The sequence below is a fragment of the Urocampus carinirostris genome, chromosome 1 (assembly GCF_059441175.1).
Source record: "Urocampus carinirostris isolate Australia breed hairy pipefish chromosome 1, RoL_Ucar_1.0, whole genome shotgun sequence".
Classification (NCBI taxonomy): domain Eukaryota; kingdom Metazoa; phylum Chordata; class Actinopteri; order Syngnathiformes; family Syngnathidae; genus Urocampus; species Urocampus carinirostris.
The window spans coordinates 43,823,717-43,850,449 of record NC_142349.1 but is presented as its reverse complement, the minus strand read 5'-3'; the positions used below and the strand labels follow the sequence as shown (position 1 = coordinate 43,850,449).

The window sequence follows — 26,733 nt, the reverse complement described above, 5'->3', positions numbered from 1 at the left end:
GAAGATGTTTTTAATTGATATTTGGTCTTCACTTGGATGCTTCAGAGGGGCCGGGAAGGAATTCATTTGTTTTGAGTTATTTTTCATTGGGAGAATTTGCTCCAGATAGAAGTAATTCTAGATATGAGCATGATTCCGGAAAGACTTAACCTCGTTTGTATAGGCACCACTGTACGACAAAATAACACATTTTATTGGACAGTTTTAGGGTACGTAATTTACAGTATTTCTCAATTGTACTCACTAACATCATAATGGAAACACTGGCGTCTAGTGGCGCTGATCCGTCACTGTTCACGGATATCATAGTCGACAGGCACTCTGGGAAAAGTAGTTTTGGGTCTATTCACCCTCTGACTCATTTATTTTTAGCTTTGGTTTGGCTTTGCGTGAATTTGAACAGGATTAATGGCTCAAGTTTTGAATGAGATGGAGGAAAATCTGCATGCAATGAAATTTGTCTCTGATCCATAGGTACTCATAGAAAGAGCCATATCTGGTTCGCGAGCCATAAGTGTCGAAGTGTCCTTGGGTAAGACACTGAACCCCTAATACCCCCAATAAGCAGGTTAGCGCCTTAGATGGCTGCAAGGCCGCTATTGGGAAATGTGGAGCATATTGTAAAGCGCTTTGGGAAGTCATTGACTTGAAAAGCGCTATATAAATGCAGATCATTTCATTTCATTTCATTTCCCGGCCCCTGGTATATAGTATAGTATATGTCATATATGAAGGAATAGGTACAGTGACTAAAACGTCATAATATGATGTCCAGGGATGAGACGGCGTTGTTCCTATTGACGGGCCATTAATAACAATAATGTAAAATGGTCTTGCGGGCCGGGAGTTTGACACATGTGTCTTAGCACATTTGTTGCTATTTTTAAAATGTATCTAATTGTAGATGTTGTAGACTGAATACAGGAACATTTCAAGTTGAAAAATACTTCAAATTACGTACATTGACAGATCATTTTTCCTCTTAAATGTACAAATGGTCATTGTTTACTATTTAATGCCTCTTATTGGTAAAAAAATCATCATACATTAAAAAAACAATGTTGATTTAAATAATAAGCAAAAATACACGAACTATCAAATAAACATGCATTCAAAAAAAAACCCACTTGTAAGTAGAAACATTTATATTCATCTTAAAAAACACGAGGCTTGCTAGAGGGAGCTGACATCATTGTCCGCCATTTTGCTTTAACCGGTACCCTGAAACCCAAACCCATGTGAAGGGCTGGGCAACGAATAAGAAGTAGAATGTAGTGGTTCGTATTCCTCCTTGTGCTTTATAGTACTCTTTTTTGTTTTGCTTGCACAATACAATACAACTACCTCTAGTAGTCAGATATTAGTGTCCTTTTATTGTTTTATTTTTTGCAGTGAATACATTATATTTTATTTGCTAATTTATTTATTTGAGCTTAACCATTGACAGACATACAAAGTACAGTCCTTGTTTATTCAATTTTTAGAAAACACACACTATGCAAACAGGAATATTAAAACCACACAACCGTAGAAATGTAACAATAGTTATTGTTAACATACCATAAGTAACATTTGACTTAAATTCAGATAAATAACATTGTCGTCACGTGTAACAGTGACCAAACATTTTAATGGTTTTACAGTATTGAAATACCACGAGACTACATTTTGGTTTGAGTGGTCTCACTTACTCCTGCAGCCATGACAGCAAAAAAGAAATTAGGGAAGAAGGAGCGCATGTAAAGCGCCATCTTGGGGAGGGACGGAGCCATCAGAACCTCTTTCTTCTTGTTGCTGAAAGTCTTTGCCACCTCATCAGCGGCTTCGTGTGGAGAAACGCCCAGCTGCTGCTTTGTATACAAATCTGTATATTCATAGGAATTGTTAAAAACATCCATTTGGAGTTGTGTTGTGGAATTTTGAACACTTTAACACTCACATGACCAGAAAGACTTGACCGCCTCTTCTTTCTGCTTCCTGGACGCCCGTGAGCTGATAAAGGTGAAGTTGATGGTGCTGACGGAAACGCCCAACTCTTCCACCTCAGAACGAAGGCAATCGAAGAAGGCCTGGACCGCATGCTTGGAGGCTGCATCTATGAGTTGTTGTTATTCGGGGTGACATGGGTGTGCATCAAGCTCTAGTCACTAGAGTCTGGTTTATATAAGGCCGTTCGAGAAGTACATCATACTTGCTCTCACATAAAACATCATACTCTCACAAATACACAACTATTTTGTCATATGATTGGAGTAAGACCCATGCTCAAAACTACTATACTCTCTCACACATACTACTATACTCTTATACACACACTACTTTCACACATTTACAATCACACTCTCACACATATATTACTATACTCAAACAATATCTCAAACCCTAGTATAATCTCTCAAACTAAACACACTACTACTACACTCCCCCCCCCCCCCACACACACACACACTACGAATGACTGTCACACGCGCTATTATACTCACTACTATTCTTCTAACATGCTATTAAAATTGCTATTACTCTAAGGGATTTTCAAAACGAGTGTAATGATCACCTCACCTCAAAGTGTTGTTCTACTTTGAGTACTTTTGGTAACCATGGCGATGCACACTGATCTGTGTGTATATGTTGTACAATTCGATTTGACATGGAAAGGTTGAAATTATCACCACAAGCCTGGAGTGCCCTCTTGCAGTTTAGTGCGATATACCTTGTAATGATGGGCTTATAATCTTACATATAAGGCTCACCGGAGTATAAGTGGTACCCCTGGCCAAACGATGAGAAAAAACTGCAACTAATAGAACTGAAAATACAGTAAGTCTGATTTTCTACTTATAACTATCATTAATCATCATAATACCAAAGACAGGAATAATATTGAACCTGCATACAGGTAACTCACAGGAAGTGCGAAAGGGCACAGTCAGTTTGCCCTGAATGCTGTTGACCAGGAGCAGGTGACCAGAGCGCCGAGAAATCATGGAGGGTAGCACACCTGGAAACCGCAAACCTCCAAATAACAATCACCTTTTTGTGTGACATTTTTAAATGACATGTTCCCTTCATTACCTTTAGCCAGTGTGATGGGGCCAAAGTAATTGTTGTCCATTAGGAGCTTGTCCATCTCGAGAGACAAAGTATGGGCGGGAGCTTTGATCTTCATGCTGTTGTTAAGGATGAGCGCGTCCAGGCAGCCGTAGCACTCCAGGATTTCTGTTATGGCCCGAGGTAGTGACGCTGTATCACCGAAATCGAGAAGCACCAGTTTTGGAGGGAACGTCTGTTAATGATTATAGACAATGGGGGTTCAATTGTGTCATGTGACCACCCAGAGATGATAGAAAAAAATGACACATGAGGCCCCTGGAGCAGGGGTCGAGAACGTAGAGCTATGGCACGCAAGCCAGATATGGCTCTTTTCCTGAGTACATCTGGCATGAACATAAAATTTACAATTTTAACGCATTTATGCTCAGAGTACTACATCACTGGCGGCATTAGTGCTGTAGCGCTTCTCGAGCTTTAGGCTTGTATATACATATATAATATATATATATATATATATATATATATATATATATATAGACATGTATAAATAATTTCACCCAAAAAATAAATAATCAGAGAACACTTTCAGGAGCCTCCCACTTAATGGTACTAATCTACCACATGCTGCTAATGTCCTTGATTATCTGTCGGCCCCTTTTTAACTGACATTTTAACTGCCGGTTTCTTAAATTCTTAAGTGACTAAAAGCCTACGGCAGCGGGTTGTCCGGATGAAAGTGAAAGAAATGACCCTAACAGGCATAGCAAGACCAGTTGATCATTAAAAATATGTGGTTTTAAGAATATTTCATCTTTACCAAACTGCAAACGTATTCAAGTCGCCCAAGAAGGCTAGTTGTCCACAGAAGACAAATGCAAGAGAGGACAGGTCACTGCAGAGGGTGTCAATGAGTAATCACTTCCACACTGCAGCTGGAATTGCACGCCAGTTCAATGCTGACCATGGTAAGGATCTGTCTTGCAGTTCAAGAGCATTTGGGCTGAAGGCCCACACTGCAGTGACCAAACCTCTCATTGGCAAAAACAATAGTAAAAAAGGTAGACTGAGGTTTGCTGAAGAGAATATTGTGTAGACAGAGCAGACCAGGTCGAGTTCACTTCACTAATGAAAGCAAATATAATTTATTTGGGTATGATGAAAAGCATTATCTTTGGCGACATATTAGAGAAAGACTAAACCCATAGTCTGTAAAAAAGTGAAAGGTGACAAACATATGGTCAAAAAACCCACTACAATCACCAAACTGGAGGAGGCTGTAAGAAGAATGAACCAAAATCACACCCCACTGCTAGTGTCACTTTTGTTTTGTATTTCCAATTAACTAGAGTGCTTTATTTGGATCAACACTACGCTTTAGAATATTATACACCGTGTCCCAGATATTGTCATACTAGCTACCGTCTGTAGGAAATGAGGAAATGCATAGTACGGGATTTCGTGTCATGATCCAGCGTGCCACCTTTCATCGGGGTGGGTGAAGAATAATGGGCTGACAATCTTATTTGTCAGATCTTTCTGGTTCAAAACGTTGCTGTCTACCAAAGATCATTACTTCTTGTCGTCTGTGCCTTGCCCCTGAAAGACTGCCTGTATTCCTGAGCCGTAAAATATCAAGACTGTGGTTTGTTTCTTGATAATTTTTTTACTTCCTCTCTGTGCGGCGCACTTTTTGTTTCACTCCCCTTTCCCTCCAAAAAAATTAAACAATGCTGCTTGGGTTTAACTGCCAAACTTTAAATTCCCGTCCTTACCACACTTGGGTCGGACGTGTCTTGTAGGTCATCTGAGAGTTCCTGGAGTTTCTCCCAGCTCTTGCCACACAATATCAACCTGGCGCCACCCTTGTGGAAAATTGTGGCACATTCTAGATCCAGAATCAAATGTCACATTGGAAGAAGTTAAAAGAAGACGACAACGCAGGTAGGGCATTTAATATGTGCATGTTGTGTGCAGATTTTGAATATTTTTTTTCTTTTTAATACAATACCTTTTTATTTTTTTATTTTTTTCAAGTTAGATTAAATTGTTTTTTGTTTAAGAGATTTCAACACCAAATATATATATTTTTTACCAATACTATATTGTATGGGATACTATTGATTTAAACACTGCAATTTAATTGATATGTTTTTTTGGAATACATGTTAGGAACCATCCATCTATCCATTATGCGCACTGCATATCCTCAGTAGGGTCGCGGGGGTGCTGGAGCCCATCCCAGCTATATCTTCGGGCAGTGGGCAGGGGACACCCTGAACAGGTTGCCAGCCAGTCGCACGGCATACAGAGACAAACAATTCACACGCTCATTCACACCTAGGGACAATTTAGACCAGCCAATCAACCTGACATGCATGTTTATGGAATTTGTGAGGAAACCGGGGTGCCCAGAGGAAACCCACACAAGCACAGGGAGAACCTGCAAACTCCGCACAGGAAGACAGGTAGCTGTATTTGTTCCCTTGACCTCGGAACTGTGCCGCTGACGTGCTAGTACGCTTGCGCCTTGCCGCCCTGTTATGAACCAATATCCAACCATTTTGCTACTCGCTGACCACTTAAAATGGCATCCAGTTGCTTCAGGCTCAAGTAAGGACCAATCAAAGCTGTGCTTCAAAAGAAAGAGATTAGTTCCTTCCCTTAGGGATATGCAACCATGATCATCTTTAATTGAAAGCACATGTAAAAATGGCAGCCCCCTCCTGGGAAGGATAACAGGGGGATATTTATGATTAGTTCAAATTTAAGAGACACGGTCATTTATATGGTTGTTAATAAAACTTTGTAACTACTGTCCTTTGAGACATTTCTGTGATTAAGGGTTGTATGAATAAATGTGACTTGACTGTCGTTACTACATGACATTTTACTGTGTTATTTGTTCCTTATTAGATGCATACAATCAATTACAGTATCCTCCGGTTGCTAAATCCGCCTGCTCCACTCACAATGTCACATATAACCCTCAATCTTCTAGAAGATACTTCGTTATGGGGGGAATGTTTATGTTTACCCTCAACGTACATCAAATGCGGTCATTGTTGCATCACCTCAAGCAAAGAGTGGGAGACTGTTGAATTCCTCCTGATGGAGATAGTCTCCCTACCATATATACTAAGACAAATTTATAACCATAAAACAAAATACTTTTATCAGGAGGTCGGCTTATATGCGAATATTTTGTTGTGTGTCACCTGTAGCAAATGGTAAGCAGCGCGTGGGGAGGGAGGCAAGACTTATACAGGAACAGCAAACCAAAAGAAAATCAATGGGGGAAACATGAGCACAGAATTAACTGTAATTAATATGTTTTTTAGTGATGTGTCCAACACTGATGATTGGACTACCGGGCAAGTGTTGAATTTATTATTTCAAATAAATCGTTTTTTGGTTCACTTTATACTTTGAATATATATTTTTGTTTTGTTTGTTCTGGGATTAGTTGTTTTTTTAAAGGGACATTGTGAATTTTCTAGCACTTTGTTGCAAATACAAAAAAAAAAAGATTCATTAAAACATTTTGATTTGAATTATAGGCAAAATACATAAACTATCATATAAGCCTGTTTTTGTTTGTACACTGCCAGGACAAGAAATTTGTATTTATTTTACATAACAAGAGGCTCACATAGAGCGAACTGACATGATTGTATGCCATCTTACTGCTTAAGATACCCCCAGAAAACAAAAAGCTTCTTAATGTCTGGGGGAAAAAATGAAAATAAAAAGGATGCGGTCTGGTCACTTTGAATCTCGGTAGTTTCTATTTTTCTATGTGCTTTGTACACTCATTTTCGATAACATTAGAAAACATCTAGTGGTCAAATATTACACAGTGTCCATTTAATAACATATTGTGTCCAGTGTAAAATAGTAAAAAGATGACCAAGTATTGTGTATTAAAGTAGACATTCTTTCTGTTTTCAGACATCTAGATTATTGCAAAAAAAATAGTTAAATACAGCCTGTTAGTTTAAGTTTGTCGACTAATTTTAATAATAACAGTCATGAGGGTTGAATCCTCACCTCTCGATTTCAAGTTACTGTGGAAAAATATTCAAGCGGATCAAATCTGTGTTGTTACTGTGTTGTTACCTTTCCCGAGTGCGGACAGGGCATCACTGACCAGCAGGACTCTGTTGCGTACGCAGCTTTTGCACAGTAAACCCGTAACCAGAGAGTAAACATGCATCAATCCAGAAGCTAACACCACCGCACACGGAAGCAGCAGGATTGTAGCACCCCACCCGAGCTCCATCACCTTAACAGACAGAAAAGTAAAATAATAACGGTGCAGTTTTCAGCCTAAACAGGAGGTAACACATCCATCTGCTTAGAAACTTAAACACTCATTTTGACATGTAAAGTTAATAAATGTCTCCACGCCTATTCACAATGATGTCATGGTCATGACATGGGATAACTGTAGGTCACCAAAGTACAAACCCATTCAGCTGCATGCATTGTATACGTGGCCTACCTTATGTTAGCTTTATTATAAGAAATGAAGTGCCAGAGAAAAATAGATTTGATCATTGTGCAAATAGGCACAAAGGTTTTCACAAGCAAACTAGACCAGGCGTGTGCAAAGTCGGGCCTGAGGGCGAGTTACAGCCATTGATCAAATTTCTACTGGCCCGCGGCTTCTGTCATAAATATGAATATATGTGGCCCGTTGACAAAGGTATAAAATAAATTTATACCCCCCAAAATATAAAATCAAAATTTCACTACATTATAGCAGTACCCCTTTGGCCACATTTCTGTGAGAATTATAGCCCTCTTTATTTCTGACAGGTGTAACAGAGTTGAAATTTGATTGTTTTGAATGTTTTTTTGAATTCTCACAAAATCTGTGTTTTTGTTGTATTACTGTTAATATTCCGGTACCTCATTCAGTTGTTAAGTCATGGGCGTCTGCGACTGTTTTTTTCGTTTGGCACTTTATGGGCTTCAGCGCTTGCCGTAGCTTAAGTGAATTTTGTAAGCGTTGAAGGTAAGCTGTGCCCAATATCAGTTGGATAAAAAAAATGCATATTTTGCTAGACATTTGAGCTGCTTTCGAAATTATTTTTGTATATAAAGATATATAAGTTGTTCTAAATGATGTGTATTAAAAAAGCACTAAATAAGAAGTTAATACAGCTTGAAATGAAAATGCAACATGTTTTGATGCAAACACGACACGAGGTGCGGCCTGTTGAGTGATGACCCGTTCTTTTGTATCTTCAATTTTTTAGATAATTGCAGTCGAGAACAGAGACCCCTGACTTTTGTATTGTTTTATTTACTGAATGCTGGTACGTGGGAAAGTTATGTTCATTGTTATTATCGAAGTTTCATTATTAATGTGCTCGCATGTTGTCTGCTTGCCGTTGCTGAAGTGAATTTTGTAAGCGTTGAAGATAATTGCAGTCGAGAACAGAGACCCCTGACTTTTGTATTGTTTTATTTACTGAATGCAGGCAATAAACCAGAGATTGTGAAACCTTGTGTCGTGCATGAACGAGGGTCGCTACACTGGTGTTGTGACTACGCAACTGGATCATTTCGATCAGCCTCTGAGCAGATCCCGGCGTTGCTGCATATTCTTCTTGTGTCCACTAGAGGGTACTGTTGTACTGCATTGGCGCTTTGATTTTGTTTTATGTATTTGTGCCACTGTGCATTTGCTATCAATACGTAAATTATTAGTTAATTTCTGGTTTTTATTTTTCCTGTTTTATTTTCTATTCTTTGTATTATCGAAAGTATAATGGCTGAAGGATATAGTAGTCAAAATGACGATTTTCAGGGCTTTTCTATTGGCAGGGGTGTCCATTTTAATGGTTTGAATGCAAACACACTTACTAGTGGGTATAGAAGTAAAGGTGTAGGTGGTCTCCAAGAACATGTTAGTGATGGGAGGGACAGGGGGCGTGGTATGAGCCCAAACTGGTCTCCAAGTGAACAGTTCTTGAGGGAGAGTGCACAGACTTCAACCCAAATGAGTGATAATATTGCCCTGCAACACCTGACTGACATGGTAGGCCGAATTGGAGAGCAGATAGGCAACTCAGTAATGGCTAGTCTGCTCTCTTCTGGTTCCATTGATCGCACACATGCACATGACACACCAATGACTGGAAAAGCAGCGACTGTTATGACTAAAGACGACCCTAGACCACATAACACAACGCAGGAAAACACTACACCGGTAATTGTCCATGTCAAGACTGAACGTGAAATTGTGACTTTCAGGGGAAATGGTTCTGACAAGTGTTCAATTCAAGAATGGATCACCATGACTAAAGCCCAGCTTCGGAAACAGTCCTATACAACAGCTGAGAAAGCAGATGAGATACTAAGCAGGCTTTTAGGGAGGGCAAGAGACGTTGTCAGAGTAGCTCTCAGGAGTGATGAGGCACTTGATGTGAGGCAAGACCCAGATATCATTTATGACATTCTAATACGATACTTTAGTCATTCCTCGTCAACTCTCCCGTTGCAAGATTTTTACACCACGCTACCCACGCCAAAGGAAAATCCAGTTGACTACTGGATCAGACTAAACAAAGCAGCAGACACTGCTGATGAGGGTTTGCGTCGCTTGGGCAGAAAAATGGAAAACCTTGGCGGGGAAGTGGCACAAATGTTTGCAAAGTACTGTCCTGATCCACAGCTATCAAACATTTTCAGATGCAAGCCTGTTAATGAGTGGACCTCTAAGGACGTTCAACTCAGGATAGATGAGTATCAAAGGGAATCAGGGGCGTCAACTAGGTCTTGCAGTGTCCCTCCACTGAAGAATTACCCGACTGCAGTGCTTGACAGTGAATCTCCTTGTTGTTCCTTCTCTGGCTCTATAGAGACGGGTCTCCAGTCCATTTGTCCCACCCATGTTAACCCCGATCCATATACACATTTTTCGTGTGTTCGACAGCATGCCCAGCGCCCACAGCATGTCTCACCGCCTGTCCGTGTCCCATCACAGCATGTCCCACCACAGCATGTCTCACCACAGTATGTCCCACAGCCTGCTCAGAAAGATGACAGTGATGTCCTTGGCCGAATGATGAGCATGCTAGAGAGAGTTTTGTCTAGAGTGGAGCCACTGAATCCTGAGCGTATTCAGAGGCGCCTAAGTCCTTTCAACTCTCCTCCATGTAAGGTGTGTGGTGGCGCTGATCACTCCACTTTATATCATTGCAAATTGAATAATCTGTGTTTCAAGTGTCTAGCCCCTGGTCACTCTAAGCAGCATTGCCCCGACAAAGTTTCTCCCCAAATCAGTTCAGTTTCGGGAAACTAGCTGACCTGTATTCAGAGGGAGGCCGTACAGGTCAAAATGAGTTCTCCCACCCATTTGATCTCAATTTCAATTCAGTTTTTAATTCTGACACGTTCACACAATCTCAGTTGCCTAATATTGTTTATCAAAACACACATACTGTAGGGGGCCGCGATAGTTTGTTTTATGTACCAGTTAGAGTGGGGAGCAGTATGACTTTGGGGGGGATGTTGGATAGTGGCTCCATGGCCTGTACCGTGAGTGAGACTGCTCTGCGTAAGATGCTCTCTGTTGGAGCAGTACGTACAGAAGACGAATTTTCCATCAACGTGACACTCATTGGTGTTGGGGGTCGACGAGTGTGCCCAAAGTCAGCTTTCAACATCGAAATGGAAATCAATAATTGTAAAATGATTGTGCCAACAATTGTTGTTGAGGGGCAACCTGATGACCTAATCATTGGAACTAATGTTATCAGAAACATATTGCATGAGTCAAAGAAGTTTGGTGCGTACTGGACAGCAATCTCTGCTCCATCATCCACTAATGCTGAAACTGAGCAATTTCTTTCATTGCTAGCTGGCTTGCATAGATGGAGTGGTGGTGAAATGCCCGAGAAGATAGGCACAGTGCTCTGCAATTCAGCCACATGCCTTGAGCCTGGCCGTGAGTACCTCTTGTGGGGGAAGCTGTCAAAAACTGCACGAGTATCTCCTGGGAGCGCAGCGATGACAGAACCTACGTCGGCACGATCTGCCCCCAAGGGTCTAATGGTCGCCAGAATCGTCACACCTCTGTGGGCAGATGGATGGGTTCCACTGAAAGTCATGAATGTCACAGAATATCCGCTGTTTTTGAGACGCAATGCAAAGCTGGCTGACTTGGTGCCTTGTGTTGCTTTGGAGGATCTAGACCTGGTCAGTGGCCATCAGAGTACTTCCGTTGTGCAATTGCCCCCTGTCTGCTCTGATGTAAGTAATGCTGAGGAGAAGCTACAGTCTATTGGCCTAGGTGAACTAGATGTTGGCTGTTGTGATGCATCGTCTGAGTGTAAAGACAAGTTGTCAGAGCTGATCATTCACTACCAAGACATCTTCTCGCGTAATCACCTTGACTGCGGAAAGGCGAAGGACTTTGTTCACAGAATCCATCTGGTTGACCAAAAGCCGTTCAGACTCCCTTTTAGACGTGTGCCACCGAGTCAGTATCAAAAATTACGCCAAGTTTTGAATGAAATGGAAGAGAAAGAGATCATTCGAAAGTCGACAAGTGAATATGCTTCACCTTTAGTTCTCATCTGGAAGAAGAATGGTGATATGCGTGTGTGCACTGACTTTAGGTGGTTGAACAAGAGGACTCTGAAAGACGCTCATCCTCTGCCACATCAGGCTGATTGCTTAGCAGCACTTGGTGGCAACTCCTTCTTCAGTACAATGGACTTGACGTCTGGGTTTTACAACATGCCTTTACACGAAGATGATAGGAAGTACTCAGCGTTCACTACGCCTATGGGGCTTTATGAGTACAACAGGTTGCCACAGGGGCTCTGTAATAGCCCAGGGAGTTTCATGAGGATGATGACATCCATTTTCGGGGACCAAAACTATTTAAGTCTGCTATGCTACTTGGACGACATTTTAGTTTTTGCCCCTGATGAAAGTTCTGCACTCAGACGTCTTGAAATGGTGTTCAGCAGACTCCGTGCCCACAATCTGAAACTGGCCCCCAGGAAATGTCACTTTTTAAGGAAATCTGTAAAATTCTTGGGGCACATTATTGATGAACATGGAGTGTCAACCGATCCAGAAAAAGTTGAAAGTATAAGCAAAATGACTGTGGCGGACTTGATGGAGTCGGATGGAGCGACACCTTCTGTGAAACGTGTACGGTCTTTCTTGGGCATGTTAAATTTTTATCAACACTTCATTCCGGGGTATTCAACACTCGCAAAGCCCTTGTTTTATCTGCTGGCTGGCCAGAAACAGAAGAAAGGCAGAAAGCCCAAATGCACTGTAGTGGGCCGCAAACTGAAATCAGGTGACTGGACTGCTGACCACGACCAGGCATTTACAGACCTCAAAAAGGCCCTTATCCATTCTGTGGTTTTGGCTCATCCAGACTTTAGTCGTCCATTTTTGCTGTCGACTGACGCCTCACTGGATGGCCTTGGAGCCGTTTTGTCCCAGGTACGTGAAGGTGACACAGTGGCTAGGCCAATTGCGTTCGCTAGCAAGTCTTTGACCCGGTCACAGAAGAACTACCCAGCTCACCGTTTGGAATTTCTTGCACTGAAGTGGGCTGTGTGTGAGAAGTTTAGCCATTGGTTGAAAGGCCATGAGTTTACCGTCTGGACTGACAATAATCCACTTACACACATTATGACTAAACCCAAATTGGACTGTTGTGAGCAAAGATGGGTGTCAAAGCTGGCCAGTTACAATTTTGAAATCAAATATGTGCCTGGTCCCAAAAACACGGTTGCTGACGCTCTCAGCCGTGTCCCTTTTTGTCAGAATGTTGGCCACAGACTAGTCAGTGAACCTCTTCATGATCTCACTGCGGAAGCTGCGGTTTTGTCTGATACAGCCGTCCAACAGACTTTCAGAGACTCTACCGATCAGCCTGTCATGGCAGAGAAGCTATCCCATTCTTTAGCTACAAATGTCCAGTCATTACTCGTGTCGGCCCAGACTGTATCCAATCAAGAAGTTGCTGCTGTTGTCCAGTCACACACTGAATGGGCCTCCGGTGCGAGAACTCGTGCAGCTCAACTGATAAGCCACATGCCCCACCTTATCCCAGATACACTACCCAGTCTGCCTGCTTTCTCCATGGATGACCTGCGGGAGGCTCAGTCCAGGGACAGAGTTTTGTCTCGTCTTCGGTTTTATGTGGAACGGTCTCGAAGACCGTCTAGACGTGAAAGGGCACACGAGACAAGTCAAGTTCTGGGCCTCCTGAAGCACTGGGAGAAGTTTGTTCTGAGTGATGATGTTTTGTACAGAGTATCCCGTAATCAGATTTCAAATGCAAAACGCCATCAGTTAGTGGTCCCTGATTGCCTGAAGGCCGAAGTTTTAAAAGGGGTGCATGACAGTGCGGGCCATCAAGGCCAGTCAAGAACCCTGAGCATCGCCAGACAGAGATTCTTTTGGTTGCATATGGACAGAGATGTGAGGATGCATGTTCGTCAATGTCAGCGTTGCATAGTCAGCAAAGTCACTGAGCCTGCAGGGAGGGCCCCTCTGGAAAGCATTGCCACTTCCCGCCCATTGCAACTTGTTTGTATTGATTTCTGGTCCGCTGAAGATTCACACAACACATCTGTTGACGTACTAGTCATAACAGACCATTTCACCAGATTGGCACAAGCTTTTCCATGTAGAGACCAGTCAGCCAGGCAAGTAGCTAAAGTTCTATGGGAAAAGTATTTTTGTGTTTATGGCTTTCCGGAGAGGATCCACAGTGATCAAGGCCCAAGCTTTGAGAGCAATTTGGTCGCAGAACTTTTACAATTATCTGGGGTGCGTAAGTCACATACTACCCCGTACCATCCGATGGGAAATGGAAGTGTTGAGCGTTTTAATCGTACTTTGGGCAATATGATCAGAGCTCTGCCCCCTGAATCAAAGCAGGACTGGCCAAGACGTTTACAAACACTCACATTCATGTACAATTGCACTGCTCATGAAACTACTGGATATGCACCATTTTACTTGATGTTTGGGAGAGTTCCTCGCCTCCCAGTTGACACTCTGTTTGGGAACATTTTGTCTGACCCTGACATTACCACCTCAACAGATATGTTGCAAAACTGTCTGAAGACCTGAAGGAGGCTATGTCAATTGCTCAGGAACATGCAAAAAAGGAACAGGGCAGACAGACTCGACTCTATAACAGGGCAGCAAAAGGGCCGTCAATTGAAGTTGGAGATAGAGTCCTTGTGGCGAACAAAAATGAGAGGGGCAAGCGAAAATTGGCTGATAGGTGGGAGTCTATCATCTACACTGTTATTGAGATGAACCCTCAAACACACACATTCAGAATTCAAGACACCATCACAGGGAATGAGAAGGTTGTTCACCGTAACCTGCTGATGTTGGTTAACTTTCTCCCAGTTCAAGACCAGCCCTCTCCCCAGTCTGATTTGTCTTTGTCCTCTGCACAATCATCTGCCTCTGTTTGTTCTTCAATGACCAGTCCCACTGTCTCCGAAGAGTCTCATGCTCGAGTGCCTGCTCAGCTAAACCGGTCTGGATGTGCGGCAGATGATGCGCAGAGTCTTGTAAGCATCTCAGGCCTTGACAACTACACAGATCTCACACCTGCATCTGGGGAGAGAACCAGAGAGTGGGTGCATGGGCTGAACTCTGAAAGTTCTGATCACTCTGGTCATTCCTTGACCACTCATACTCACGACACTGCTGTTAGGGATGACAATTCGACTCTTAGTGAGCATGATCATGTTCAATCTGTAGTGGCTGCTGTCTCTGGAGGTAACGTTAGCCACACTGATCAACCAGAGTCTGCACCACACCGCACTACACGCCTGGGTCGTGTTATACGACCAGTCAACAGGCTTCTTCACACTATGGCTAGACAAGATGTCACCAGACACCTACAGTGTAATGTTTAGACTATGCGTAAAACAGTAGTTCGAGCTCTTGGGGCATGACATTTTTTCCCTTTAAAATTCTTCTGAAATAACTTGGTTTTGGAGAGAATGTTTTGTGCTCATTTATGTCTTGTATATGTCTTGGGTGAATGTGGAATGTGTAAGGCATTCTATAGCCGGTGGCTGGTTCAGAGAATTTTCTCTGGCCACTGCATCCTTAAAGGATACTTCTCAAGTCGGTCCTAATATGTGTGACCCAATGACTACTGTTATATATTGATTTTGATTTTATAACCAAGTGTGAGATTTTGTCCAGAATTCGGTGGGGGTGGGTGTAACAGAGTTGAAATTTGATTGTTTTGAATGTTTTTTTGAATTCTCACAAAATCTGTGTTTTTGTTGTATTACTGTTAATATTCCGGTACCTCATTCAGTTGTTAAGTCATGGGCGTCTGCGACTGTTTTTTTCGTTTGGCACTTTATGGGCTTCAGCGCTTGCCGTAGCTTAAGTGAATTTTGTAAGCGTTGAAGGTAAGCTGTGCCCAATATCAGTTGGATAAAAAAATGCATATTTTGCTAGACATTTGAGCTGCTTTCGAAATTATTTTTGTATATAAAGATATATAAGTTGTTCTAAATGATGTGTATTAAAAAAGCACTAAATAAGAAGTTAATACAGCTTGAAATGAAAATGCAACATGTTTTGATGCAAACACGACACGAGGTGCGGCCTGTTGAGTGATGACCCGTTCTTTTGTATCTTCAATTTTTTAGATAATTGCAGTCGAGAACAGAGACCCCTGACTTTTGTATTGTTTTATTTACTGAATGCAGGTACGTGGGAAAGTTATGTTCATTGTTATTATCGAAGTTTCATTATTAATGTGCTCGCATGTTGTCTGCTTGCCGTTGCTGAAGTGAATTTTGTAAGCGTTGAAGATAATTGCAGTCGAGAACAGAGACCCCTGACTTTTGTATTGTTTTATTTACTGAATGCAGGCAATAAACCAGAGATTGTGAAACCTTGTGTCGTGCATGAACGAGGGTCGCTACACATGGCAACTGTAAATAAAATAAAAAAATGTTGACAGTGAGGACCCCCGCTTCTAGGACAAGTGGAAATCGGAGTTTTTTTTTCCCCCTAAATCCCAAGACACTTTGGGTGTTTTCAAAGAATTTATTATCAAAAGGCACTGCCAGACAAAACATGCTGACTACAAAAAGCTAACTAAAAACGAAAGCTGTGAACACGTGAAACAACTGGAAGCTGTTTTTAACAGCACAGCACCGCTTTTTCACGATACTCTCTGAGTCAAATAAAAATGCTACAGAGGCGAGCTATGAGGTTGCGACACTGAACGCCAAGCACTGCAAACCTCTCATTAAGATTGAATTTACTAAAGACTATTCAAAGAATGCCAGACTGTCGAGTCAGCCCTCACACATTTTCAGGTCACATATGTCAGATATGGCCCGCTTTCTGAAGAGTTTAGACACCCCTGCACGAGAAAATAGTCATCCACTTTGGTTAAAAACAGCCATTGCAACTTTTTTACCACACCCTTTTTACATCGTTTGAAATAAAAGCCCAGACAATCCAAACTTGCTGGCAAACAAAACCTGAGCGGTTAACTTATTTGCTTCAAAGAGGAGAATATGTTTCCCCTTGATTTTGTTTAAACCAAAGTGCTCCAAAGGTCTCCTTGTAAATATCAAATACCAGTGGTGGACCGTTTAGTTTACACCTACACCTTCACTCCAGTCTGAATTAGTGATGTGAACCAACCAGCTCAATTAACCGGTTTGCTTACTTCCATGTTGACTACGCTTTGTAGCTTTATTAAGGCAAAGCACAAAAAAGCATCAGTAATTAATTAACAAGTATGGATGGACAAAATTTAATTAACATCACATGATTTCGATATTTTTAGGCTAGCGGAGAAGGCCCACCACTGTCAAATGCCCTTGACACAAAGTCCGTATAGTCAAACGCAGTAGAAGAACAAAGTAGTTCTGTGTAAACTCAAAGCTCGAGCACATTAATCTGACTTTCGTCCAAAGACAACAAAATAATAGCCCTTGTTCGTCCTTCGTGAGTGGATACGGGCAAGTGCAAGCTTACCTCAGCTCCTTTACGCCTCCTCTGAGAACTGCTGAGCGGCTGTTAAACCCCCTGCCACTGCTGTTGCCTCCCCTCTTATAATAGCAGCCCAGCTGACATTTTATTTCCACCCGTGTTGTCAACTTGTTATGTTTAGAGGGACCAAAGAGGCTCCGTTGCTGCTATTAACTCCATCATTCTTTGAAAGCCCAATAGATGTTTGTCATTAAAAAGAAAAAACAAATCTACTTTTTGTCCAATGAAGGTATATTTCATGAAAGTAACTGATTTTGTACAGTGATGTCTGCTATGTGAAGCTAATATGCCTTAAACCAGGCATGCCAACACATTTTATCATTTAATCTGCCCCTTCATACATTTCTGAATATGTAAAAAAGAAGCAAGAGTGTAGGTCATTTCTATCAAAGGTTGCGTTTTATTAAATAAGTGCAAACCAAATGCTCTCTCCGGACCCTAGAGAGGAGTATTAGGTTTGTATAGCGTGGTGAATTGGTCAAGGTGTAAAACTGCATTCACTCATCTGGTAAACTAAAACAGCAAACGGATTAAATGCCAAACATTCAAATATGTTCCCCAATATTATTAGTGAATAAATGCGTTGTGTTTAGAACAGATCCCCTGTCATCCGTGATTACAACATATAGGGTTGGTTACTAATGGAGGCTGAATGATAACGCATACTACTGAAAAATATTAGCTAAAAATTTGGAGTTGAAATTCTTTTACTGATCCTGCCTGTCTAAGAACAGAAAGGCTTAATCCGGCCCCCCAGAGCCAAACTGAGTTCGACAACCCTGCCTTAGACCTTAAAACGCAAAGGTTGTCCAGTGAAAGCGTATCCATTAAAACGGTTTGTATGAAAAAAAATGGGGGAAAAAAATTGAAATGGAACGGATAGTGTCGAAGAAGTGTGCTGGGGCAAATGAGCATGGCCTTGTTCAGCATATTTGCTTCATTCTGTTATCAGTTGAGCAATTGTAACATTCATCTACATAAGTGGTAGAAGATTAATTTTTTTTTTTTTAAATATACTAATGATCTGCTCATGAGGCACTAATGTCCTGAAAATATATTAAATTTGTTTTATTTGATAATGCTGTTTAAAATTGCAAATAAATACAGGATAAAAATATGGCAACATTCAAAATTTGCCACCTTCCCCCAGAGGGCAGGCCAACTGGGTTTGGAACTGTACACACCCTTGTCCGATCTTCCTACACCTGACCCTTTATAATGATTTCATAAAGACTGTTTGGACAACAATTGCCATTGTCATCCTGGTTGCCATATCCAGTCATTTTTGCTATCTTCTACTGTCATGTCAGGTTTATTTGTATAGCCCCGAATCACAAGGAGTCTCAAAGGGCTGCACAGATCACAGATGATTGCAAACCACAGACTATTATTACACCATCCCCTCATCATGTCAGGTTTAGTTAATGAACGCCATTGCCCATTTGAGCACATCTTCCACAGTCCTGGCTTCCCTGTGTTTGGGTCCATTCGAATATCTTGACAAAATCATTATAACAAAAGGATATCCTGTATTTAAGCTTTAAAAACAACAACATGGAACTACTGTCGTAATGATTATTTTTAAACATTTTCGATAACGATGTGCATCGAAATTGTGAATGGGGAAATGGCCTTGGCATCAAAAATGTTTAAGCACAATTATTTCATCATTGCAAACGCCGAAAGAGTGATTCATCAATTCTGGTTTTACGAATGGTGTGTAGGCTCTCTCTTGTGGTAAGCCGTAGAATCACTGCTGTTTTAGCTTAAACATATGTCAGTGCAGGAACTACAGATTTAGTGTTTTTATAAACACATTTTAAAATCCTATTCAATTAATGTTTACTATGAATAGCAAAATTCAAAATTCCAGGATTTTGACCCGTAAACGACCGTTTAAGATTTCTTGTCGGATACTAACAGGTTTTATTTTGATGACCGGATATCAAGTCTATAAAGTTCCGGTCCACAAACAAGGCACGTACTGTTTTTATTTACTTTTAGGAAGCATATCAGCAAAAACGGCCAAATTAATTGAATATGCTAAAAAAAAAAAAAAAAAAAGAAAATTTAGACAATACCCCTTATTACTGACACAGACACAACGTTAACTGTTGTATTTGTATTGTTTCACTTTTATGATAGTCAGGCAGTAAGTGAAGAAACACAGCTTGACAGCAACATACTAAATCTTTTGGCTACTTGTTTTATGAGGTAGGTGTATTTATTTATTCCCTAATGCATTGACGATTAGGCGTTATATTACTATAGTTAAATCAAAAATAATAGAGCAAAAAATGGTTGGAAACATTTACTAGTTTTCTTGAATGCTGTAATCATTAATGTATTGTCCATCACATTTTCCCGCTGCACTTCTGAGATAAGCTTCCTCTATTTGTTCGTTCAATCATCTCTCCACTCTTCTTACATACACAAGTCAAGAGTGTTCGATGTCATTGTGTCCTATCCACAAAACGGCTGCTCGCTTGCCAGATTAATCTGGAGGCTTGAGTGAAAACGCATAGTAGCTAGTCTCCCTTTCAGGGGGGGCTTACATTGTTTAGTGTTACGTCACATGGAGGAAAAAGATCCCAAAGAGACGTCAGCAGCTGCCACAAAACAAAGAGAAGACCCCAAGTGGCTCCAGGGACATCTGGTCCTTTATTGTATGCTTGCTCACGCAATCCCCCACCAGCTTTCCTCTCTGAACTGGGGAAATATAATTTCTGGTAGCTATCTTGTTAAGAGACTAAAAGTGTTATCTGAGAAAGTACAGAGACTTGTTCTATCTCGCACATGGTTCACCTCTTTCTGATAAAATGACAACATGCTGGAAACAAATTGCAAGTCTGGTATTTTCAAAGATAACCAACATTTGGCATAACATTCCACAAAACTGGAATATTGATCCATTTACTTGTTTTTTTCTCAAACTTGTTTTCAATATTTTTTCCAGTTTAATCAGAGTAATTCCCCAAACTTACTTGAAAGCTTTGAAAATAACTGACCATGTAGCCTTATTCAGAACACAGCAATAAGACAGAGAGGCTAGTTTACCCTGGATTGAAAATGATATGCAGCAAGAATAAAAGCGGTAATACAAAAATAAACTCTAGGTGCATACTACAAGTAAATAGTTCCAAAATAAGACACATATTGATTGGCGACAACTGGGAAAAAAATCTCATACAGAATGATGAGTTGTTTTATACAGGACATTAATGTTCAGAAAATTCTGCACGATAAATGGTAAATCACGAATGCCTGACTCTAAACACCTGAATATTCCTACGCACAAGATTAGCGCAGATTTATGAAACTTCCATCCACCTAGCCATTTTTTGTTTACAAACTATCCAATTTTTCGCAGTCATGTTTGAGATCTAAAGAAGGACAAAAATGAAGGTCGGTTTATTGAGTAAAACCTGAAGGACGCTTTTAGAAAGTTTTAGAATTGGATGTTAAAAAGATGTGCAGTTGGCCCATGAAAGGTCAAGATAAAAATAAAGGTTAGAAAATTTAAAAAAGCACCTGTTTGATGAAATTTTTTGTACTCACAATATGTCATGGGTCACCAGTTTTTACATCACATCAACTACAGTGTACAGTATTTTATGTTTTGACACTGGCCCTGTTAAGTATCAAGTGAGGTATTGGCAATTTTTCAGTAGGTCCAACCCTTTGAACACAATATTTCCAAGTGTGTTATAAGTAATTTCACTATGGCAGTAGATTCCCCCTATAACTGCTGGCTGTGCTTGTTTATCTTAGATTGTGTAGTGCTGTCAACAAAGTTTAAGCTTTAAAGCTTTGACTTTACCCTAACAAAATATTTTACCCATTTCAACTTCAGATTAACACATATTTGAAGTTCCATGGTCTTTTTTGGTCAAGAGCTGATGTTTAGAAACAATGCTTTTAATAATTTATGTCGATGGGAACAATTTGAGGTGGGACCCTGTAAACTGATGTTTCCAACTTATGTCTCAAATTGAACAATTACAATCACCTGTCAAACGTTTTTTGTTCCCCTATGCTGATGGGCATCTGTCTTATTGGTCCTTAAAATGTTTAAACTGGACAACAGTGAATTCAGATGATTACACACATTCTATTGTATCAAAAAGGTCAATAAATTACAACAATCATGGCAAGTTCTGATGTGCTGGTCAGAGTACATGTCTCTGGTCGAATCAGTAGTTTCGGATACTGAAGAATCCCACGCTGGTGGGCGATTCCTTGACCGTTACCGTGACTAAGTTGGCGGTGACATCTGTGACAAACACATGTTCTATCAGGCTGCGGGTGGGTTTCCAGTCCTGGCTGTGAGCCACCACCAAACGCTCTTGGCTGGCATCTGAGGAATCACGGTCCGAGTCGGAGCTGCTCTCATCCTCGCCTGTGCTCATCTTGCCATCTTTGGAGGTGGTTCTTTCCTGGTGGCTTTCAGACTTATGGATCTCGCTTTTGTCTAGCTTCCCTCTGTAGGTTTTGATGTTTATCGCATCTTTGCTGGTGGGAGTTTTCTGCATTCCCCCTGGGGAAGTGGGACTCATTGGGGGTTTGTATGGATGGTTTTGGTTGGATTTTCGAGCAGGCTGTGTCACCTTTCTCAAAGCTGAACCAGGGCTGGAAATGGGTGATTTGTTGCCTTGTGTTACTTTACTGTGAAGGTTTAGAGGCTGATTGGTCGTGATGTTCTTTTCTGCTTGGGCTGCCATAGCTTTAGCGTTTGTTATTCTCTGAAGCACGTGTGCCTTTTGCACACTAGGGGTGTTTGTGGTACGCTGGGGGGGTCCTGTGATCTGATGTTTGGATATGTTTAAATTAAAAGCATCCAACCCTCTTGGTTTAAACGGTTCCAGCACAGGGATGGAAGGTTTGCCCTCATTGACATTCTTTCCCGGGTTTGATTTCATCATCGGAACGGGGGAAGGTGGGATAGACCTCGCAGCTGACACAGAGTTCAAAGAGTTCCTAGAAGTCCCCCCGTGTGCTGGTGAATTGGGGTTGGGACCTCCCCCAGAGCTACGATGGAAGCCCATGAAGGCAAAGCTGGCCAGGTGAACCGGTTTTTTGATCGAACCCGGGAGATCGGAATCCTTCTTATAACTCTTCCGAAGGCCTTTGCTTAGAGATTTCCTGCCGCGTTTTTTGGGCGGCTCTTGCTTGGCCATCACAATCTGAGCTTTCTTCTGGGGGACGGGGTTGGGGTGGAGGTCACGTGTTGGGACATTGGAGGTCGCCTGCTGCTCTTCGTCGTCGTCTTCCGAGGAGGACGAGGGCGATGAGGAACAAGAAGACGAGGAATCAGATGATGAGGACGAGGATCCTGAGGAAGAGCTGTTTGACTTAGTGGCCTCTGCAACGGTTTCCTAAAGAAGAGCAATATTTTCTTATTTGTCCCCAAAATGAAAAAAAAAAAAAACATGTCCAACCTACAGTATTTTTACGTGGTCGTCCTCTCGGTCTTTTCCCGCGTTTCCGTATCAGAAACTCTTTTTCCTGTTCCCTAGGGTGCATGGGATTTAGTGCATAGATACCAGACATTCTGTGTCACAGAAACATCTGAAGAAACTCACTTCTTGTTAAAGGCCGCCAGAAGTCTGGGATCAAGAATATTTTCTTGCGGCTCCCAGCTGTTGTGTCTGCAAAGAAACAAACATGAAAAAAAAATAAAATTATGAATTCCTTATGGTGCATGGCAGCAGCTGGAGATATGCTGTCACACAAAATATTTTTAAACATGTTGTACCACATGCTGCACCATGAAAAAGTAACAATTTCGATATTGAACAGAGACAGCCCAAGGAAATACAAAATGCAGTTTTGAAATACTGATCCCAATTATTCAAGCACCACAAAAACCCCAATCAACACGTGTTCCGGCCATATGTGAAAATGTAATTGCCCAAGAACAGAATAGCAATTTGGGCCACCTTTGGCAATGATAGCAGAAATCGAGCGTTTACGATAATTGGTAGCAAATCTTTCAGAATGCTGTGAAAGAGTTTTGGCCCACTTTTCTTTGCAAAATTAATACACATCTGCTATATTGGAGGGAATTTTAGCATGCACTACCCAGCATCTTAAATGTATTTACATCTGGACTTTGACTTAGTCACTCCAGAACCTTTCATCTTATTTCTTTCTTTTGAGCCATTCAGAGGCGAACTTGCTAGTGGGTTTCGGATAGTTGTCCTGCTGCATGATCCAAGAGCGCTTTTAGTTTGAGGGGGGATGAACAGATGGCTGGATGTTCTCCTTCAGGATCTTCTGGTGAACACGAGAGTCATTATTCTGTCAACCACAGAAAGTTGTCCTCATCCTTTTTATAACTGCACTTGCAATTACCCGGTTAACACATTATTATCTTAAAACAATTTCAAAAAACAAATTCCGTTCAATTATTAAAGTTTTCATTTTAAGGGAAATGCAACATAAACATGCCTACTGAGGTTCATCTAAAAATGATCAACAGAGGTGTGAAATGATTGTTTTCGTCTGATCATTTTATTAAATATTGTCAAAATCAATCAATCAAAATGAACGACGGCTATGAAACTCATTGCTCTAAATGACAACAATTTTGCCAACTATATAAACACTGTTGTCATTTTGGCTCGACTCTTGACCAGCCCCTTTCACACTGCTTACAAATGCCGGAATGTTCCGCCATTTCCCTATGCCTGCGTGAAAGACTTCAAAGCGAAATCGGGGGATGGGTTGAGGTAGGCTTCTGAGATTATCGGGTCAATTTCAACACCCACTTTTGATTCATCAGTACCTTATGCATCGAGAAACGACCAAGAAAAAAAAACATCTGCAAGTATTTGAGCTGCACTTCAGTTATTATTTTAAGCACTCAAGGGGCTACAGTTTATGAGTAGAAACTTCACTATGCGGATTTGTTGTTGTTTTATGTACATAAATTGAATGTGGCACAAAAACAAGTTCAACATGTGGTAAAAGTCTGTTGAAAAAAGAAAAAAAGACCCCCAGACCAGAAATCAGCCCACCCCCACCCTTAACATGCACACCCGCACGCACACACACAAAGGACATGTAGGCCGAGCAGAAGGCAGGCAACAGTTTTAGGCCACTGTTAAAAAATAAAAAAAGAACCTAATCTGACCAGAAAATATGTAAACATTACCATGTAAGAAAATTAAACAAATTTGCACCAAAAACATACAGTATTGAAGATTATTTTAACGTGACAAAAAGAATATTATATTGAAATAGCAATTCAAACTCTTATTACACAGTAGGTTTAATTGTCCCTGCTCCTTCCCCAATTTGTTGCCCAAGGTTCAGGTATAAATGTTATTTAACGCAAATACCTAGTTTATTTTTATTTAATACGTTTATACCAATTAACATTAGGGAATGAAAAGAACAACATGCACTTAAGGGTATTACCAACATCCTTGGTTCTAAAAACCCCACACGAATGTATTGTAGCTTATTAACCTGGTGAATTGAATGTAATCAATCTCCTTTTGTTTGCAAACATAAAAAATACAGCACAAAAATAAATGTTTTCGTTTGAATTGAATATATAGTATATTGTGTCAATATAGGTGAGGGTTAAATAGAATAAACAAACAAAAGACGATAAAGCAAACCTGGTGCCTTTAACAACAAGTATTTTGTGTATCTGAAATACCACAAGCAACCAGGACTAAAACGCACCCGATTTCAGATAACACATTAAAGATAGCGGGGGAAGAATGGATGATGCCATATCGCTGTAATCATTCTCATGGTTTTGGGTTTTGTTGACTTACTTGGATGACCACCCTCTCCACTTGACTAGAAACTCCAACTTTCCCTGCACACAAAGAAGCGCCAAAAACGCTTTGAGCACAAAGCCGGGTGGACACAAAACGCCACAAAAACAATTGAGAAATTAGGTGAAAACTTTTGCGCTTTTGCTGACCTTACGCTGCCTTTTGTTGAGGATGCATTCGGCGTCGAAAACCTGCTCGCCGACGGCGCTAAGCTCCTCCATGGTGGACCCGCACGATCGCAATAACAATAGCAGAGAAGTCATCACCGCTACCACATTAAACTACTTTCAAAATAAAACTTCCGCCTCAAAGGAAAGAACGAGAATACACTTCACAGTAAAAGAGTGTTGGTGACGTGCGATGGAAATTATTGTTGATATTTGAAACAAGATTTTATACATAATAGTAATTACAGTTCAGATCATAACCAGTTGTGTTACCAGACACGAGTGCAACTATTATTACACGATTAACTTTTATTGCACTGAAGTCAATATTTTTTATGACATTTTGTTGGAGGGATTCCAAAGTAAATCCAGTAGCTTAAATTTAAGGTTGCATAGTAGAAAAAACTTCACAGTTTCAATAAATTAAAACTTCACTGGATGGGGTAAAAATAAATGCTATTACAAATTTAGTAGATTAAAAAATGCATAATATTATGTTAATATTGGTAAGATACCGATCAAAGGGACCCCCCAAAAATGGTCTTTTCACGTTTTTTCACGTATTTCCCCCTGGTTATTTTTCCTTGCTTTTTACACATCATTTCTTCCATGCATTTTTCTTTTTTAATATAATTTCTTTTTTTCTCTTCTTTTGTTCTCCATTTTCCTTTTTTGTTTTAGTTTTTCTTCCTTTGTTTCTTTTTTTCCTAGCTTTTTCCATATTTGTATTCCTTTTTTTATTTCGTTCTCTATTTTCCCCTTTTGTTTTTTCTTCTTTTGTTTAATTTTCTCAGCTTTTTACTTCATGTTTTTGCTTGTTCTTATTCATTTCATAATATGTTTGTTTCTTTTTTTAACCTTGCCTTTTACTTTTTTTCTTGCTTTATTACATTTTTCTTCTTTTCTTCTTTTATTTATTTCTTCTTCTTTTGTGTCTTTTTTCATTGTGGTCTTTTTTGCTGCATTTCCCTCTCTTTTTTAAGTCATTCTGTGCATCATGTTACATGATAATTGGTAATATACAGATTAAAGCAACAAAAAAGCAACTTGTAGAGACACTTGGCTGTTTTTTGAACAAGAGACAGAATTCTTGTGACAAATGCTGGGAAGGGTTGCTCCCTGCGTAGGGACTGGCGCACACACTGCAGGAGAGTTCACACAAGTGTCCGCTGACATACGCAGCATGAATGAGACAGCATATGCGCTGCCCAGACTGCCATCAGTGCTACATCCACTTTTCTATGGGTGAGCAGAGTCTGTTCATGAGTAGGCTTCCGGTACCATAAGCAGGAAGATGGGGGACAATCATGTCAGCTCGCTCGAGGTGAGGCTTATGTAATGTAAAATATTTCAACATTCCTTGACCTATTAATATTTAAAAAAAATGCACAATTATATGCTAGTTCATGTATTTTTGCCTATTATTTTAATCAACATTGTATTTTAAAAATAATTACACTTTTTTCACAATTTAAAGGCGCTAAAAAATACACACCATCCCTTTAAACCTAGCATATAACTCTACTGTGAAGTTTTTATGCTGTTATGAAACCACGGCGCTGATATTCAACTCCACTTTCTAACCTTTACATTTACATCAAACACTTTTTGAAAGCTTTATATTTTTATTCGATCTCTACTCTGACATTTACGGTGCCATGAAACAGAATTTGCCTCCT

At 40.6% G+C, this 26,733-nt stretch overlaps 2 protein-coding genes across 2 annotated transcripts; both read right to left on the bottom strand.

Annotated features, from left to right (window-relative positions):
* Window positions 1-1,611: 1,611 nt before the first annotated feature.
* LOC148374754 (dehydrogenase/reductase SDR family member 7C-B-like) lies at window positions 1,612-17,093 on the bottom strand. The gene is made up of 7 exons (XM_088340587.1): window positions 17,080-17,093; window positions 7,168-7,333; window positions 4,824-4,936; window positions 3,073-3,283; window positions 2,906-2,998; window positions 1,940-2,095; window positions 1,612-1,864 (listed from the first exon to the last, which is right to left on the bottom strand). Exons 2-7 carry the CDS (start codon window positions 7,328-7,330, stop codon window positions 1,662-1,664), a joined length of 939 nt encoding a protein of 312 aa, XP_088196713.1. The 5' UTR covers window positions 7,331-7,333; window positions 17,080-17,093; the 3' UTR covers window positions 1,612-1,661.
* Window positions 17,094-19,196: 2,103 nt separating this feature from the next.
* Window positions 19,197-25,168, bottom strand: cbx2 (chromobox homolog 2 (Drosophila Pc class)). The gene is made up of 5 exons (XM_088340543.1): window positions 25,037-25,168; window positions 24,885-24,928; window positions 22,677-22,742; window positions 22,537-22,606; window positions 19,197-22,469 (listed from the first exon to the last, which is right to left on the bottom strand). Exons 1-5 carry the CDS (start codon window positions 25,148-25,150, stop codon window positions 21,288-21,290), a joined length of 1,476 nt encoding a protein of 491 aa, XP_088196669.1. The 5' UTR covers window positions 25,151-25,168; the 3' UTR covers window positions 19,197-21,287.
* Between the last annotated feature and the right edge of the window lie 1,565 nt (window positions 25,169-26,733).

Bases quoted from the DNA above. Each gene is read 5' to 3' on its own strand.
- LOC148374754 (XM_088340587.1), bottom strand. From the start codon at position 7,330: ATGGAGCTCGGGTGGGGTGCTACAATCCTGCTGCTTCCGTGTGCGGTG. The intron at 3,284-4,823 runs GTAAGGACGGGA...AATCATTAACAG, and splicing joins ACACGTCCGACCCAAGTGTG to ACGTTCCCTCCAAAACTGGT. The intron at 1,865-1,939 runs GTGAGTGTTAAA...ATGAATATACAG, and splicing joins GGTCAAGTCTTTCTGGTCAT to ATTTGTATACAAAGCAGCAG.
- cbx2 (XM_088340543.1), bottom strand. From the start codon at position 25,150: ATGACTTCTCTGCTATTGTTATTGCGATCGTGCGGGTCCACCATGGAG. The intron at 24,929-25,036 runs GTCAGCAAAAGC...CTTTGTGTGCAG, and splicing joins TCAACAAAAGGCAGCGTAAG to GGAAAGTTGGAGTTTCTAGT. The intron at 22,743-24,884 runs GTAAGTCAACAA...GTTTCTTTGCAG, and splicing joins TGGAGAGGGTGGTCATCCAA to ACACAACAGCTGGGAGCCGC.